This window comes from Patiria miniata, unplaced genomic scaffold (assembly GCF_015706575.1).
Source record: "Patiria miniata isolate m_02_andy unplaced genomic scaffold, ASM1570657v1 HiC_scaffold_9, whole genome shotgun sequence".
In the NCBI taxonomy this organism is placed as follows: domain Eukaryota; kingdom Metazoa; phylum Echinodermata; class Asteroidea; order Valvatida; family Asterinidae; genus Patiria; species Patiria miniata.
Window position 1 is genome coordinate 19,878,629 of NW_024037076.1, and position 19,027 is coordinate 19,897,655.

At 38.0% G+C, this 19,027-nt stretch overlaps 1 protein-coding gene across 2 annotated transcripts in view; it reads left to right on the forward strand.

The window, feature by feature from the left end:
• Positions 1–19,027, forward strand: part of LOC119720158 (unconventional myosin-Ib-like) — a 49,149-nt gene that overhangs the window by 1,422 nt on the left and 28,700 nt on the right. Inside the window, exon 2 of one of the 2 annotated variants that reach the window (XM_038189718.1) lies at positions 13,045–13,270. In XM_038189718.1, coding sequence (XP_038045646.1) covers positions 13,133–13,270 — 138 coding nt within the window. In that variant the 5' untranslated portion in view covers positions 13,045–13,132. Of the gene's footprint in view, positions 1–13,044; positions 13,271–19,027 lie in introns of those variants that run through there. The other variant, XM_038189719.1, reaches the window with a different exon arrangement.

Consider the following 19,027-nt stretch of genomic DNA (forward strand, 5'->3'; position numbering starts at 1 on the left):
AAACCTGTATACTCAGTGTGTTACGTTAAAAACATCGGTGAAGGGCAAAACCTAATTTGATTTATATCACCCCAATGCAAAATTCCATCTTATAATAGCTTACATATAAGTTAAATGATAAAACAAATCTGTTTGTTTTTAGCTCGGACAGTAAACTGTAAAGTCCCCAGTATACTGTAAAGTCCCAATGTACTGTACCAACAAAAGAAGCTAGTGCAATTGTCACCAGACACAGCCTGATATGTATCCCCAGTAGCCCAAGATTGACATTGACTGACCATTCTTGTAATAATATCAAGTAAAGTACCGCGTACCAGTACATAAATTGGTGTTACCACTTTACGGAAAAAAATACTTTGTTCTTCAAGTACCGGTACATCCTGGAACTTGTATTAAGAAAAAGCTGAAGCAAATTTGCGATTTTTTCCAACAAGCTCACAGTATGTACCGGTACATTGCTTACAAAAATCACACGTGTATGTTGGGGAAGGGCAAACCTCATACTGTTGGGATTCTAACATTCAGCCAACTGAATATTTAGCAATTATTGACTGGTGTGATGAGGGATACATGTATAGCGTTTTGCACACCCGAGGGGCACATAGCAACACCCGAGGGGCACATAGCAACGGAGGCAAAGCCGAGGATGCTCAGCACCCCGATGGGGTTAAAAATGTCATATACCCTATATCCCACATCACAGCAGTCAACAATTGTTTTGTTTTGTCGTGCCAAAAAGTAAAAAAATAATGTAAGGCTTGTAATACTCTGCAAGAAATGAATTGAATCACCGCAGTGCAATGTAACCTTTTGATTTCTGAGGGCTTTCCTGCCAGACATACATGTAAGATTGAGAGATTGAAAGATCGGGTACCCGTAACCAACTTTACAAATTACTTAGTGACTTCTCAGACAATTATAAAGAAAGGTTTTGATTGTCATTTGTGGGGAATTTTCAGAATGAAAACCAGGCTACATGGGAAAACAAAACATATTGGGTTGGGTTTCTTTGATAACGGGTACCCGAGTATCCATGTTTTTTTCAGTCGGGTACCCGGTTCCTGTAATACCCGTAAATGCACACCCTAGACACGATAAACATGTAAAGCAATGCAATTTAACATTCAAGTGTCTGTTTCTTCTTGTGATTTCTTTTTTTTGGGGGGGTGCAACAATATGCACGTTTCTCTTTTCATTAGAAACTCCCCCCCCCCCCAAACCTTTAGGCCTTTGTACCGGTACCTACACGTAGGCCATCTTTCTTTTACAGGGAAAACCCCAATAGTTTCCTTGTACATTTGTTCAAGAACAGTAGATCTGTTGATTCACTGTACAAGAACTTCATACCGGTACAATAAACAGAATTTTGTAAAGTGATGCATAATTCTTCAATGAATCCGTACATTACCGTGAAATTTCTGCATGACTTCACATTTCATTGACTGAATCAGGACAATACAAACACGACCGGGTCAGATTGTCCAATACAGGCATAAATTCCATCAAAATACCAGTGCATTGCACATGTACTACTGGAGTCAGTGTACCGGTAGTTCCTCATCACAGGACCATTAATTTTATTAATTAAAACCCTAACTCCCCAGCCTAATTTACTAGGAACCATACCCATTCTGGCAAATTCCAACACCCACATGGGAAATTGTACACACACACTGTTGGACTTAGTTTCTGGAGGTATGCCAACCCTAGTGTAAAAGACCATCAGTTTAGGGGTACTGTACCTATCCCAACAGATTTAAACACAAACCTGCTGTTGAACTTTGATGGGTTGTGTTCAGTTAGGGTTAATGCAAAATGTTGTGTCTGCATCTTCTGTTATGCCCTACTTTTACACAGCTTTTTTTTGTGAGGAATCAAACCCCCCAATATCTACAGTTTTGCAAGAACTCAGTAGCACTTTCTTAGTACTGAAAATTTTAAGGGACTTCCAGCTCCATATTGTAAAGTAATAATGGGTGATAGGATCTCATGAAGACCCTGTGTGATGCTGGTGCCCATGCCTTCTGTCCATGCCTTCTTAGTCCACAATGGTTCACCCTAGTCCGAAATGGTCAATAATGTTCTGCTTTATTGCATGTCTGCTGGTCACAATAAAACTAAGTACTGCATCAGTGAGTATTCAATGCAAACATACATTGTATACCAGTACATGTAGCTGTTTCTGCTGTAAGAGGATTTTCAACGTTGTAAAATTTGTTTTGGTAAAGATGGGCATGTTCAGACCACCTAGAATCCAATATCCTTTCTTTTGAAAGGAATGTGCCTACGGTACATAGACATCCATTTTGTAATGTGATTGGTTATGGGAATACCGATGTCTGGAAATGGCATCAGTGGTGATCAAGGAGAGATTGCTTTTTATATGTGATTCAAATACCAGTGAGGAGAAAATGATCGGTGTTCCAAAGATGAAAGCACATTTCAGTTGTGAGATGTTGTGGAGAGAGGTTTTGCATTCAGTGTGTGAACAGTGTGTGAACAATCATTAACTCTAATCTTCCCAAATCCATCAAAATCCAATCCCCCATTTGGGGGATTTTGGTAGGCAAGCATATGAGTACCGGTACCAAGTCCATCAAAATCCACCTATAGTACATGTATGTAGCGGTGGTCTTGTGGTGGATTTCAGCAGAGTTGGTCCTAAAGCAAATGTGAAGCGCAGGGTCAGTGATGGATTTTGGCGGACTTGGTCCAGTACTTAGTAAAAGACACTAGGGAGTTAGGGTATATTTTTAGATGACGTACCGGTATGTTCATATAAGTATATTTGTAACAGTATGCAAATATGCACAAGTACAGTATATGCAGTGTATGCATACTTTTTGCCAAGTCTGTTTTTTTTCCTGGATGTCCACCAAAAGTGGAATGTACATTATTTTGTATGACAATTGTGGCATTCTTCTGATTCCCTATAGTTTCCTGCCTACACTACTACAGGAAACCATTCATCTGAGCCCTTTGCCCTATATAATGAATACACTATCCTGCAATTAGAATGGCATTTTTTTTGCCTTTATAATGTTGGAGCGACTTTTCAGGGTCGCTTGCACTGAATAAGACTGTACCAGTGTTATGTCTTATTCAGGTTTTCAAGAAGTGTTTGGAACAGAATGCAATTTAAATGTGCTGTACTTTACATGTGAATTGAAAGCGTGTGGTGTTTGAGCTGAAAAATTTACAGTCACACATCTAACCCATTACAATTTGAAACATTGAACAGTTAAAAAGTACTGATAAATGCAAAATTTTCAACTTTTTGTCACTTGGTGTTCTCAAAGCTGTTAAATTATTGCCCCCCCCCCTCCCAACTAGCTTGAAGTGGGTAATTTTGATTTTTGTGTCATAAGTGAGCATTGTTTAAGTGCAAGCACTTCGACCTAAAGAATGCTCACATCGCGCCGCATCGTGCAGTACGTGCCACGCTCGGGCCACTCTCCATATAAGGAGATTTTTTTAAGTACGACTTGCGACAGGCACATGCTTTAACATACATGTACATGTAGGTAGAGAGGTGTTTTGAAAAACATGAAGTAAAATTGTTAAACAAAATGAAATTTTTAATTTTTGTCTTGTTTTGATTTTTTGACCAAAATTTTATGAATGGGAATGAATATGTGCTGTTGGCCAGTATTAAGGGGAAGATACAACATTTGCAAACATCAAAAAATGATATGATCCAATTATCACGAAATACCTTACTGGATTGTATTTGTAAAGGAATGACAGTCTAAAGCATCATGTAAAATTGTGGCTCCTGGTGTGCTGACATTTTCAAGAAAAATTGTATTTTTCCAACGCTGGTCGGCCGACCAGCATTGGAGAAAACTGGCTATTTTCAAAAACTACTCAATATTTCTTATATTTAATCATTCTACATTTCTTTGCATTGATTACACACCTGTGAAGGGGTACAAGCCTGCTAAATTGATACTCTGACCTTACAATTCCCAAAGTCTATAAATTGCTCCATTTCATCTTAAGCGGGGTCAGGGAACTGGACTACAAGAATATAATAGGTTTTCTTGGTTTTTCCAGCATGTTCAAGCCAAAAACGTAAAACAAGTCAGTTTAACAATATTTGCTAAAACATACTAATCCTCCAAATGCACTTATTTCTGAAAATTGCAGCAACAGCCAATGTTGTACATGGCCTTTATCAGCATCCAGGCCCCCAAGCCGGTTTTAAACTTACTTGTTGTTTCAAACAGGCCCAGCACATTTGCCTACTGGTGGTTTGGAGAAATGGGTCACATACATTTTGTATGCATGTAGTATACGAACAAGATGTTCCTACACTGTGCCTTTACACACAGAAGTATTGTTTGCAAAGTTTATTGCTCTAAAGAAAATTGTGGGCGAGTCTATTTGACAATTTATGGTTTAAATAACCCTTGAACAACACTAGACTATGGCCAATAAAACCACACATTACCCCTGGATCTGTTTCTGTATGTACCGTAGTGATTCATACGTGTACGTACAAGTGCAATACAAGTGTGTAGACTGTCAATCTGAAATTAAGTTTTTTTATGTAAGTTTATCAATTTCTACTTTAATTGCATGGAAATCTCTCAAAACAAATGATTATTTAAAGGGTACAAAACAATTATTGGATGAGACTTGAGAATGCAATCCCTGCACTGTCAGACCTCTGTGGTCAGGCATTTCACTTTACATGTGCTTTGCAGGCCCTGATGTCCCAGTTTGATTCAAGTGCAGAGAAAGTGCCGTCGGTTTAAGGGTAGAGTACGTATCATTTGTCATTTGTGAATTTTTTTTGTTTGAAGCAGCAGAAGTGCTCAAAATCTTAAAGGGAATGTACAACATTTGCTTTTGCTGCAATTTTCAGAAATAAATGGATTTGGTGGATTAGTATGTTATAGAAAATATTGTTAAACTGACTTGCTTCACGTTTTGGGCTTGTAGATGCTGGAAAAACCAAGAAAACCAACCATGTTCTTATAGTCTGGTTCCCTGACCCCACTTAAGATGAAACAGAGCAATTAATACACATTGGGGAATTGCAAGGTCATAGAATCAGTCTAGCACTGGCTTGTACCCCTTCACATGTGTGTAATCAATTGCAAAGAAAAGTCGGATATAACTAAATATAAAAAATTAGGAATAGTTTTTCAAAAAAGCCAGTTTTCTCCAACACTAGTCGGCTGACCAGCGTTGGAAAAATACAGTTTTTCTTGAAAATGTCAGCACACCAGGAGCCACGATTTTAATGGATGCTTTAGACTGTCGGTCCCTAACAATCCAGTAAGGTATTTCGTGATAATTTGATCATTTCGTTTTTTGATGTTTGCAAATGTTGTATCTTCCCTTTAACCGATGGCTGAGATCTTGGGGGGGGGGGGGGGGGGGCGGAATCCCCTCGTCTGATATTCAACAAAGAGTCGTCGGATCTCAGCTCGAAATTTGTTAAAACGTAAAACAAAATGTCGGCCGTGCGATGCAATTTTGAAGGAAAACAAACTCTCATTGGACTGTATAGCTACTTTGAAATTTCAATTCTAATATTCCGGTCTAATACATAATTATTCAATGAATTTTCTATTTACAACTTTACACACATTGCCTCGGTATTATAATCTCGTTAATATAATGTTTATGGCATAAAACTGGCTTAGAAATGACTCTTCTTATTTTGCGACGACCACTAGACACGTCTTAACTTGCGACGTGTTTTAAGCCGTTGTCAAGGAACTTACGACGCGTTCAACACATCGCAACTTTCGTGAAATGGAAGATACGACGGGTCACGAGTTGCGACGTGTTACACGTCGTAACTCGAGTTGCGACGCGTCGCAGCGCTTCGTGAAATCGGGTGCAGGACATGTACATGTTACATTAGGTACTAGTACTGTATATGTACATGTACATGTAATTATGTACACAGAAATTGTGCACATATGGCTTCAGCAATCCAGGATGCAGTCACTGATTTATCTCAAGGTGGGTTCATTTATAGGGTTTAAAGTCCAGTTGATTGCATGATGTTTTTAAGTATTGACTTTCCCTTGAGGTCCCTGAGATTAATATTTGTAGGGCACAGAGTACATACACACTGTGCTGTATTTGAAAAACTAGCATTTTGAGCTGGTAAATTTAAAAGTACCTTAATTGTGCAAAGAACGAAAATAATGCTTTGATTTTTGTGAGGTCAGTTTTTACTAACAGAAGATTTCATGGAAAAACGTTGGCCTTCTATCACAGTCAAGAAATGTTTATAAAGTTATATAATTCTTAGTAACTCTTACTAAAAATGGGTATAGTTTTGTCTCATATGACATGTTTGAACTGGACTAGGTTTTTTTTTTTTTGGGGGGGGAGGGGGAGGAGGCAGTGAAAAGGGTGTTGTGAAGACCCATGTGATTTTTTGACTAGGGATTATAATGGACGTTCAGTTTGTTTTGTAAATTATCAAGAAGTTCATAATGTCAGTTCTATGGACCCGTTCTTCCAAATGCTGTCCAGTCTGCAAATTTTGACCCTGTACCAAGAAAACACAACCACTTTTTTTTTTACATCCACCACATCCCCCCCACTACCCCACCCTTATTCCCCCACTACCCCACCCTCATTCCCCCCCACTATCCCACCCTCATTCCCCCACCCCCACCCGGCCCATACCTTCCCTCCTAAAAAAACCAGAACATTACAGAATTACTGGTGTTCTGTTGTCAAAGAAATGTGTGTGTTGTGAGTATAATACTGCATGAGTCTCCTCGCGACAGTGTACATGTACGTTATACTCGGTAGGACATCACTGTGTAGGACATCACTGTGATGTCCATACAATGAATATGGGATGAGGTTCTGTTTGTAATAATTGATTGTCAAAGTCAACTCCACCTTTGAACGGTCTCACTGCGGTACCACCCCTCAAAGAAAAAAGAAGAAGAAAGAATATCTATTGGGAAAAAAATGAAATTGCAATAATGTGTGACAGCGGCATACAAATTGCTCATGTATGGGTGTACCAGCAGTTCTTAAAATGGATAACATTTGGTCACTGCTAAAATGGATAACAATGTTTGGTCAATGTTATACAGCCTGTTCCTGGTTTTATGAATGTACTTGTAAATATACGTGTACTAGTGTGTAATGGTACAGTACAATACAATTACTCATTGTGCATGTAAATGAACATCTAACAATGTACATGTGCATGTAAGTTTGAATTACAATCAATGTGGGTGGGGTCTGTGTTAATCACCTACATGTATTGATCTGGTTTATCAGCTGGACGGTTTAAGCACACAAAAACAAACGACTATTAAGGCCAATTAAAAAAAAAAAAGGATTCTTGTCCGGACCTGAAAAAAAAGGAAGGAAGCGCCCCCTCCTTTTTTTCTCCTCAAGATAAGTAAGATTTGAGGCTTTGCATGGTGGAGATACTAAATAATGAAAGGTTTGCGGAAACACCATGTGCGAATATTTTAAAAGATAGTGGATGGATTCTTCCTTTTCTCGACCCTTTTGCTGATACTTTTGTATCCAATGGAGCTGTCACCCTTTCTACCAGATTTTGAACTTGCATTTAAGTAGAGCTCTACAACTTGGCTAGAAACAAATAAAAAGACAAAATGTATTGCAATGTATGATTAAAACATTTTTGAAAAGAATACGGGCGGGAAAAAGGCAACAGGCGAGGATGACAAACAGGTTCTTTTTTTACTTGGCCGTATTGAAGATAAACATATAATGCATTTTTTATACTAAAATATTTTAATATTTACAGTAGGCCTACAGGGTACATACAGTGCATTTTAGATAAATTTATACAAAATTTTACAGTGTACATGTAATGGATGTGTATTGTTTGTAATAATAATAATAAATCATATTCTTTTTATGTTACTAAAACTATACATTGTACATCATTGTACATGCCTGTATATTCATGTACCATTCATTTTTGGTTAAACTGTGGTGTACTATTTGTGCATAATATTTAAAAACACAATATGGCAAAATAACAGGAAAATGGACAATCTGCTATTCATTGCCAGACGACATGTCATAATTATTTATTCACCCAGTGAATGTCAACAAAGCAGTGTTTTGTCAGACTGGTATGTGTTTACATGTTGATTTCGTAACAATGAGAGTTTCCTTGTTTCAGTTTTGTCTGTTTGTATTGTGTGTACTCATGCAAGAGTCCTTTTCGGAAAATTTCCTCTTAAACCCCAGAGTGGCGGAATATACCTCGTACACTTCGGGTAGAAACTTAAAATGCCTAGTTTTTATTTGTCATATTCATTTTAATGAACATACTTGATTCCTGACTCGATCGATGTTTATACTTCTGGCAGTTTCTAAAAACTTTAAAGGTAATATGTACAACATTTGCTTTTGCTGTACATACATGTACATGTACATGTAATTATCAGAAATGGATGGATTTGGAGGTTGGTATTTTATAGCAAATATTGTTACACTGACCTGTTTAAAGTTTTGTGTTCATAGACGCTGGAAAAACCAAGTAAAAATGCTGCTCTTTTAGCCTGGTTTCCTGACCCTACTTCAGACGAGATCATCCGTCGGGGAATTGTCAGGTCAGGGAACCAGACTAGCTGGCTTGCACCGTTCATGGGTGTGTATAACCGATTGCAAACAAAATGTGGACTAACTAAATGTGGCAAATTTGGGGTAGTGGATACAAAACGATGGGTACAAAAATTCCACTTTTCTTGAAAATTACAGCACACCAGGTGCCATGATTTCACAGGATGCTCGAGACTACATGTATATCATTCATTTACAGATAAGTAAGGTATTTCATAATAATTTGGTAGTACCAAAGATCCTTTAAAGGGAAGATAGGACACTGGGTATCTTTTTGTATGGTGACCTTTGAAACACGATGACATCATCAAATTGGGCTATGGGGAAGGGTGCCCCGTACGGTAGGTAGGTAAACGTGCGTGTGGCTAAGGTGAATTACAACGTGAATTATATGACATCAGGTGTAAATTGCAAGCGGAATTTTCATTGAGAAGAAACACAAAAAATATTAAAAAGACGAATACGCCGAGAAATGAATTAAAAAAAATAAAGGAATAAATGAATGAACAAATAAATCAATGAAAGGGGGGGGGGGGGAGGGGATAAATGTTTTAGCAATGCTTATCAATAATTATCAGAAAAATATAATAATTATGTAAGTTAGCGGCGATTGCTCAAAAGTCTACAACTTTCCTGAAGTTGTTCAAATATGGAAACACCCTTCAAGTTTTTTGCCTTGAAAAAAAAAAAATCTGCATTTTATTTTTAGTATTAATTATGAATAAATCATTTTCGAAGTATAACCCATTGCTCATAACATGAATACAATGCTTATATGATCCCCTTAAATTTTATGATGGTATAATAACAATTTAGATTATTTTAAAATCGCTTTATATTACATTAAAAGCACTGTACACTTTAAAAAATACATACATTGTATAGTGTTAAAAAAGAAAAATAACGTCATTAATAATTTATTCAATTAGTTTAAAGATTAATTAAAAGATATATTGTTTACTGTAAACAAAAATCCTGTTGATAATAAGCCATAACCAATAATAATAACATGATGCAAAATGGAAAGAATAGGGAGAAATTGTTCATATTACCACCCCTATCTCTGAATCCATACATGTACATGTAGAGTAAGCTCATTAGCAAAATATACAGTATTTTGCCAACTGTCAAAAAAGTTTTGGGCACTTTTACTGGCATTTCTCCATGAAGCACATGAGTGGTGCTAGTAATCAGAGAATAAACTGCTTTAAAATGTTACATATCTGCATGATTTTACCAAAGAAAAACAATATTTTTGCAGCTTTGCACAACTAAGTTATCGCGTTGAGTGCATGGAGCAAATCTGCTTTTTACCTGCCTACCACTAGGGGGGGCCCCTTCCCTATCGTGACCTCTGAGCAAGTACTTCCTGTTTCACTTTTTTTCAGCGCATTGTCCTATCTTCCCCTATATACGATCTTTGATAGTACTGCATTTTGATGTTTGCAAATGTTGTTACTGGCATTATTACCTTTGTCTACATGTGTACATGTGCATTGTGGTTCCTGGCCATTGCCAGTTAAAGTCCGGTGCTAAATCCAGTGCTACATGTTCCCTAATGCTTTTGATTGATTTAAAATACATCAAACAAGCACCAAGTATAAACGGTTATCAATAGTGAGTAATCCAGACTGCTGGACTAGAAAGGCTGTGATAAAGTTACATACATATTGTACACTCTCGCAAAGGTGAGATACTACACACAATACCTGCCCACATGCCTGTCTGAGCCTTTTCTGCCTTAGGCTTATGAAAGTCAAGGTATTTGGGGATTATTTACATGTACCTAAGTCCTTGTCACAAAGTTCAATCATGGTTCGCCTCTTGGGAGAGAAAAGTTGCTGAGGTGAAATTTTGTACAAAGCGTTCATGCAGATTGGAATTTGGAATTTTTTTTTTTATAACTTTTGGGTGGTTTTTCTGCTGTGGCATTCACTGCTTAATTTAAACCATTCTACAGAGTGAGAAAAAAAAAGCAGAACCCAAACCCCCAAAATATATTTCATATTTAAAAAAATATGTATCACCAACAATAATAATGACTGGAAAGCCAATTTCAGAAACTACTTTTAGATGAAAAATATTACTGAAATTGCTCAATCCGTTCAAAATCACCGTTTAAACGCAATGACCCTTAAACCTGTTTCGTCCACAAAAAAAGAAGCAAATTATTGTGTGTTCTGACTCTTTGGAACAACAAAGAAAATGACACAGAATACAGTTTGTTTCAAAAACTGTCAACACCTGTAGTACACAATACCGGTACCTTTATTAACAACCCTGCTTAGGCAAACAATATGATTTATAAAAATCCACCTTTCTTCAAAAGACGGGCTTTCAAAAGGAATTTGTTGAATATTTTGAACTTTTAAACTGAGGTTTCTTCGCTGCTGATGTTTGAAGACAATTGCGATGACGATTCTTGAAATTGCATTTTTGGACGAAAGAAGTTTTAGGATCATTGTGTTTAAAAGGATGATGTACAATGTACACGTATAACATGTACTTTGAACAAATTGAGCAATTTAAGTAATTTTCGCATCTAAAAGTAGTTTATGAAATTGGCTTTCCAGTCATTATTTTTGGTGCTGCATATTTTTTTTACATATGAAATATATTTTTTTGAGGTTTGGGTTCCGTTTTTTTTTTTCTCGCCCTGTAGATATTTTGTAAATCTATGGACGCAGGATTTAGAATTGGGGGTGTGTGCATTTACAAGTACAGGTACATGTGCATGTACATGTACGTACATGTACTTCCTGATGATATTGATAAAGCATACATTTAGTTTGGTTTAATGCCGAGTGAAAAAAAATGATAGTTTCTTTTCCTGGCTTTTTTTAAAAGTAGAACGCAGGTGCTTTTTTGTCTTTCTTTATTTTTCCATGCTAGCAGATTTTCCAAGGTGTCGACGGATGAATTGTTCCATTTTCTTGACTCTTTGCTGATACAAAATTGTGTCCACAGGAACGTTACCCTTTCTGCCGGTACATACCGGTAGCTATGTGTACAATTTTGTTGGAAACAAATAAAAAGACAATACCGGTATATTGACAATATACTTGCAAAATAAATTGCAAATGTTAATTAACAAGAGAGAGAGAGGCGGGCATGAAAAAGAAAGTTGGCGGGGACGAGAAACTAGTTTATTTTCTTACTTGGCAAAATTCTCTGCAAGACATAATACATACACATGTACATGTACTGGTATGTATATTTCCATACAGAAAAAGAGGAAAGGCCATACATTGGCTAAAAAGTAGTTTAATCATTGTTACGGGTACTTGTGTGGCTTTCAGTTGACGTACGACCTCAACGTGAAGAGGTTCAACCTCCAACCGTCCATATTGTTCCATTTGAGAAGCTGTTGCCTCAGTGGGCTTGAAACTCAAAAATTCTCACATAATATGCAAATTTAAGGATGTGCCCTTATTGATGTTGTAGGCTTCCAACAATATTATGAGGGCATTTGTCCATGATTTTTTTTTTCAAAGAGAGTGACCATATGGTATGTGATGATCAGTTCATAATCAGCAGTACCAGTACTCATACAACCCCTGTTCATTCAAAGTCATTGAACTGTTGTTTGTGCCAGTGAGTGATTTTAATTAAAAAGTATGAAGCAGACTGTTATTTTTGGTATGTTGTACAGCAATCTTGGTGAATTTTGTTTCCCATGGAGAAATTTGAGAGCCATTATGGAAATTTCAGCTGGCATTTGTATTACAGCCAGTTATGTACAACAATCAATATGTGTAGATGGAATACTGTACATGACAAATATTGATTGGATGTGTACATGGTCTGTCATCTGAACTGATGGTCAGTGGCCATTGCTTCATGTTAACTTGGGTCCACAGTAATTGACCATGGTATGTGAAGTGTGAAATTGATACTGGGGTTTGCCACAGCTAGCCAACATTATTCTATTTTGTACAAAGAAAATGTACATGTGTACAAGCTCGCTTGGATAGGACTCAAACACACTTTATATTTCCTGCTTACTAGTGCAGACGTCTTACCCATATTATGTACTGTACTACAATGATTAGGACTGTAGAAACTAGTAGTGAAAGTCAGTGGTTTTCAATTTGCTCATTTAAACCCTTTTAGTAGTTTTCAGAACTGCCCTTGGAGTATGGTTATAGTTTCCTACTTTACTAATTTCTTCTTTTAGTTTCATATCCTCATTGTAGGGGAAATGTTACAAACAAATACAAACATGCATGTACATGTACATGTAGATTAGTTTGAGTAAATTTTATTCTGGTCAAAATTCAATGTGATAGGACCCTGATACAGTCTTCTGTGTAAATGTTGCCCTGAAAAAGTCATGCGAGTTTCATGCACTTACAATTCTGGTGTCTCAACAAGCCTGAAGGTTTAATCGTGACATGGTTGGCAGATTAAGTAAAAATATTTGAACTCTGATTTTCTTCCCAACAGGTCTTTCTAAGTAACAGCGTAGCTCATTGAACACATCATATCTGTGTGAAGTTGGTCCGTGTAGGGCCGGACCGCCCCTGACAGCAAGATGGCGCAGCAGAACGGACACTCCAAGACCATCTTGGATGGCATGGTGGGCGTCGGAGACTGCGTTCTCCTGGATCCCATGACGGAAGACGCCTTCCTCAAGAACCTCCAGCTCCGCTTTGATGCTAATGACATCTATGTGAGTAGTCTTCAGTGTGTACAATGTACATGTTCATTGTAGGGTCGGTGAAAGCTGGAACCTACATGGCACTTCCTGTTCAGTTGCCGTGGTTCGAGACTGGATTTCGTGTTCCTACTTTTCCTACTTTTTCCTAGCTTGTTTACCCTTTTCTTGAAATTCCTGATTTTTCCAACTTTTTTTGTCCCACAACTCCGAAATATGAAATCTGATTGAAATTTTTTCATAACAGTGTTACCCACTGTCATGTAAATCACACAATGAAGGGCCTGGAGTACTTTAACTGTACTTCCAAGAGCTTAGTTGAGGATGGAGCACAAGCATTGTGAGTACAGAACATGCCAAATGAGGCCTATATATGATGCTGTTGACATAAATGAGTATCGAAGAACACTACACCTTAAAGCCCGCAAAAGCCCTACTTTTATCCTGATTTTGTCCTTCAAAGTTCCACTAGTCCTGTCCTTTGGACAATTTCGATATCAGGCCTACTGTTCTCCTTCTGGTACAATGTACTGTTTCACCTGGGTTTGCTTGAAAGCCTGTTTTTATTCCACTACTTTTTTGGATCCCCTAATGTACCCATCTGTCCTTGTCAATCTGCTATGGGGGTAAAGGGCTCTGCCGATAAGATGAATCAAATATAGCCATGGGAACTTTGGCACGGGGACCCGAGAAATTCCAAGGATACCTTATGCGCAGTCGCAAAGGGTTGGCCCCCGCTTGCAAGGGATGGGGACTAATCGGTTGCTTTAGTGGAGCAAAATACAAATAGTTTTGGATCATGACTATGTGACCTCTTGCATAAAATACATATGCAGAACACACTGGTTTGCGTACAAAGTACACAGCTAGGCGTGACTAAGTTTCATTCTGAACATGCTGAATGTGCACAGGTTTGCTGCCTCTTGGAGTGAATAGCAGACATTCAGCAGCATTGCATTCAAGAATCGGCCCAACTTGCTCTCTTTGTCATCGTTTAGGAGGGGCTTGTGCACAAAGTATCATAATATCCATGCTCAGCTGAAAAATTCCTTTGAATGGATTTTTACCTGCTAACACACTGTGCAAGAAAATTGTTCTTTGGACAAACACAAAAGACTAGGGCTATCCATTTTCGAATAAGTTAATATTTGATTACTTGAAATCATGTTTGACCGAGTATTTGGGTATTTAAAACTGCCAGCTGCAACTGCGTAATGTGCCTGTAAAAAGTTTGCACGAAGAGTGTGTCAGTTAAAATTTGCATGCTGCAGTCGATATGAGGCACTGGAGTGTTTTGCAGGAAGTATTTTATAACTGTAAAAGGGCTTTAACCTGCTAAAAGGTTGTGAACAATGAACCGTCGTTGACAAAAAGTTACCGTTGACAAAAAAAGTGGCACCTGGCAATAAATCGCCGCAACTTTACGATGAAATAACATCACAGTTGTGTGTGTATGTGTGCATAGTTTTTTTGTTTTTGAATTTTCAAACCGGCAAAAAGCTATCCGAATGTTCGGTTGATGATCCAATATTCGACCGAATATTAAACTATTCGGTATATAGTCGGGACAGCCCCACAAAAGACCCTTAATACAATCTGGACTCTGTTAAGTGAACTTAATTATTGCTTCACGTTTACCGGTACATTAAGTTACATGTACATATGGGCACTGTGGTCCAGTGGTTACGGTGTTCAACTCGTGTGCCGTGGTACATGGGTTCGAATCCTGATGGGGAACATGGTGCTTGTGCTCTTGGGCAAGGTACTTAACCATTATTGCTTCGTCCTTCGGATGGGATGTAAAGCCGTGGTCCCGTGTGTTGTGTAATGCACGTTAAAGAACCCAGTAACACTTGTCGCTAAGAGAAGGGGTTTGCCCTGGTGTTTCTGGCAGTGGCTGCAATATGTGCCGCAGCACCTTGTGTACCCTTTATAAAGGTGCTTCATAATGGGTCTCATATTTCTCATAAGCTTCATTTACCTGTCTTTAAAAATAGACATAATTACTAACGCCTTGAGTACCTAATTGTCGACAGTAGATATATGCGCTTCCATATAAGACTCTGGTATTATTATTATTATTATTATTATTTTTATTCAGTGGCAAATCAATTTGTAATTTTTTTCAGGGAGTCACACACCAAAAAAAAAAAAAATAAATATTGTGCACGACAAATCAGTTGAATGCACAGTACATGTCTGTGGTCTACCCACACTTCTTGGTTCATTGAAAATGAATGCAGAAAATTCCAGCAAAATGTGGAATTCGGTACTTTTTTGGTCATGCTTATGTTTTGTTGTTGCGCTGACTGCACAATTGAACAAATATCAACAATGAATACCCGACGATGTTCAACTTGTGAAGCCTATCATGTCCAACAAAACTTATATGCTACTGCAAGTGCACTGGTGCACTAATCACCGTCGATATCCGAATTTTCAATAATCGATATAACGGGAATAACAATATCGAGTATATTCGATACATGTATCGATTATCCTGTGTGAAAGTTACAGACAACAGAACTTCTTCAAGCAAAAAAAAAAAATTTTTTGAGTGCTCAATTTCCAACGGCAATCTCTTGAGCATATTGCTCAAACTTTTAAAATATATTTCAGCACTGAGAGTTTGTCCAGAACGGGCGGCTTCTTTTGAGTTATTTTTTTTCACATTGAGGAGACTGCGCATTCCAGCGAACGCAGAGCACAAAGTGTCGCTGCTTGGTATTTTCTGATGTTTTTATTTTCAGTCACAAGCACAAGTATCCGCCAAGTTTTATTTCATTACACAGCTAACGCTCAACACAAAATTTATTTGGACGACAAACTGACGCATTTTTCAATATTTTTGATATCATATCTCAATATCAAATTTTTTGATGTTTCGATATAATTTAAAAAATGCTACGGGCAATATCGATGCCAAAATAATATTGAATTATCGAGTAAAAGCGATTGATGGTGCTTATGGTGCACATTACTGCCACGTGTACAGTGTAAAATCAGGGCTCAAATTTCTGGTAACAATCGTCCAGATTTAAGAACGCATAGCTCAAAGAGTTAATTTGACTAAAAGTATTACACTACCAGTACAATGTGTCTGTAAAAAAAAAAAAATTAACCAAAAATGTACAGGAATATTCTTTTTTGCTGTTTTACGTGGGAAATGAGATACGAAAATAAGATGAACATTCATTCATAGATGAACCTTTGACTTTGGTCAAATGAAAACTTAAATGGACTAAATAATTTGATGAAAGCTGACTGTAGTGTGATAAACCCCTAGACCACTGGTCTAGTCATATTTAACTTAATACGTGTAGACAGCACATAGAGCTCTATCTATAGAGTGCTAACTCGATGTACAAAGTAATGCCTGATGGGCGCATCCTTGTTTGTGAAACAAACCTATGGAAAGCTCGAAATTTTGTACGGCTTTTGTACGGCTATTTGCATATCTGCGTTTGTATTCCATACCGGTGCGTCATCAAAGCCGATACGCCCAAAACCAAAATGCACAATCAGCAAATGAGCGTTTCATTTTGCTCTACGCAACAGCGCAACATGTGTGCGTCCTTCCGCTGCAGATGCTTTTCACCGTGACGTTTTTTGAACCGTCATGACGTGCTTAAGTTGTTTGCGTATCTTTTACTTGCACGTTGCATTTAGAGTAGGCCCTACTCTTTCAAAATTCAATCCATTTATTTTGATTGTGTTCTACAAACACGCACATAAATTCAAAATGTCTGCACCCAGAGCGGCTTCAAAGCGTCTCCGCGCGCAAGATTGAGGAGTTAGCACTTTTAATATAATGTAGCTCTATGAGGCAGCATGAGACAAGTAATTTTTATCACAGAACTCGGTCTACCAGTTGTTTGGTAGCAAATGCATCAGATGGGAATTCGTCACCGGTTTCACGAAGGGACGGGCATGTGGATTTTGAAGGAAAACCGTTTTCGAGATAATCGCAAGAGAAGTTTCTCCGTTTTTAAACTGCAAAAACTACTACTTTGCAACAACTTTATGCAATAAGAAAACAATGACGTAATTCTTTGATAGGTAAACTTTCATTTGAACCCATTCATTATAATTAATAAAGTGGTTAATCAGCCAAAATTAATTAGTAAAGATGCCCGTCCCTTCGTGAAATCGAAAATCTCACAGTTTCACAATTACGCACTTCTTGTTTAATGTGTTTTTCCATAGGGAAGGGCGCGCGTGTTCGATCACGCGCACGCAGCTGAGAATGTAACAAAGATGTCCGTCCTTTCGTGAAATCGAAAATCTCCTGTTGACCTACTTTTACGCCTCTCCGTGCAATACGTTTTGTACTTGTTCAAGGGGCAGGCATGTTCGCGTCTCTTCGTGAAATCGCAAAATGCATTTATCGATATGCCTACCCCTGGCGTCATTAATGTTATTCAGGAATTAAAGATGTTTTGCTTACGGAAATATGTCAGAATGCTTGAGTACCATGTTTTAAAGCAAAATACATGTAGTAAAAAAACTAGAAATCGAAAAAAATGTCAATTTTGACATGCCCGTCTCTTCGTGAAACCGGTGACAAATTGTCTGAGAATTTTTTTTTATCATGCTAAGCCTCCAGGCATACATGAACAGGACCATACCCAACTCATTTGTGTTTTTCAGTGAAAGTCGTGTGATTACTAATGGTACCCATGGTTGATGTTACATTGTGATTACAACACCCCCCCCCCCCCCCCCCCCCCCCCCCCCGGTGTTGCAGTATGGTCTCATATTCGGAGATCCATTAGATCTCGTCTGAGAGATGAAGATCACACAATCACATGCACTCAGAATCATCAATCAATTAAAGCAGCACTGATACGATCAAGTAATTACTTAAATACAAAGTCATAGTGCTTACAGTGCCTTTATCATGCTGTGTGACGATGATTGCCATTACAATTTTTGAACCCACTTTATTATTATAGGGTCATTTCATGTAGTGATATTGTTTCTTTTTCCTGTCCTTGGTACAATGTACATGTACCTCTGATTTTTTTAATCTGCCTCTCAAATACCATTAAAAATGAGTTCAATTTATTTCTCATTTGTTGGGAAGTAGTTCAATTGCATTACAATTTAGCTCTCAAGGTAAATAGGCATTAACCCTCCTGCTGTTCGAACAGTCACAGACAGTCAAAAAAATTAATCCTCTTCCCCTGCCATGCCTTTTACACTGGCTAGTCACCAACAGTCAGATCATATTTTAAGCAAGCACTGTGACTAGTCAAATTCAGTCAACAGACAAAAGCAGGCACAAAGAAGGCACAGCTCGCTTATCAATTAAGGCGATTCACAATGCAGTGCGCCACCAAGAGTTTGCCACGGAGAGTTCATTTTCCCAGTGCATTGTGGGAGATTCGCATATTCGCAGCGCGGGACATTTGAAATCGTTAGTTTTTCCGGTCAGTGGTTTCGTAAGCGTATGATTCAAGGCTCTGTTTGCACATTTCTTTTCTTGTTATCAATATGGTGTTTTTGGTAAGGCGGCAGAACGCTATCCCCCAATCTATGACATATTAGCTCAAGTTCTCACAGACACTCATTCAAATGGGCCATGTTTTGTCGACCGTAAACTTGAAAGATGGACTCTCCGTGGCAAACTCTTGGTGGCGCACTGCATTGTGAATCGCCCAAATTACCTGTACAGTCAAAGCTGAATCAAGTTTCATGTACATGTACATAAACAGTCACAGCCAGTCGTAGGCTGGGAGCTCTCAACTGTTGACAACAGTCACTTGATTG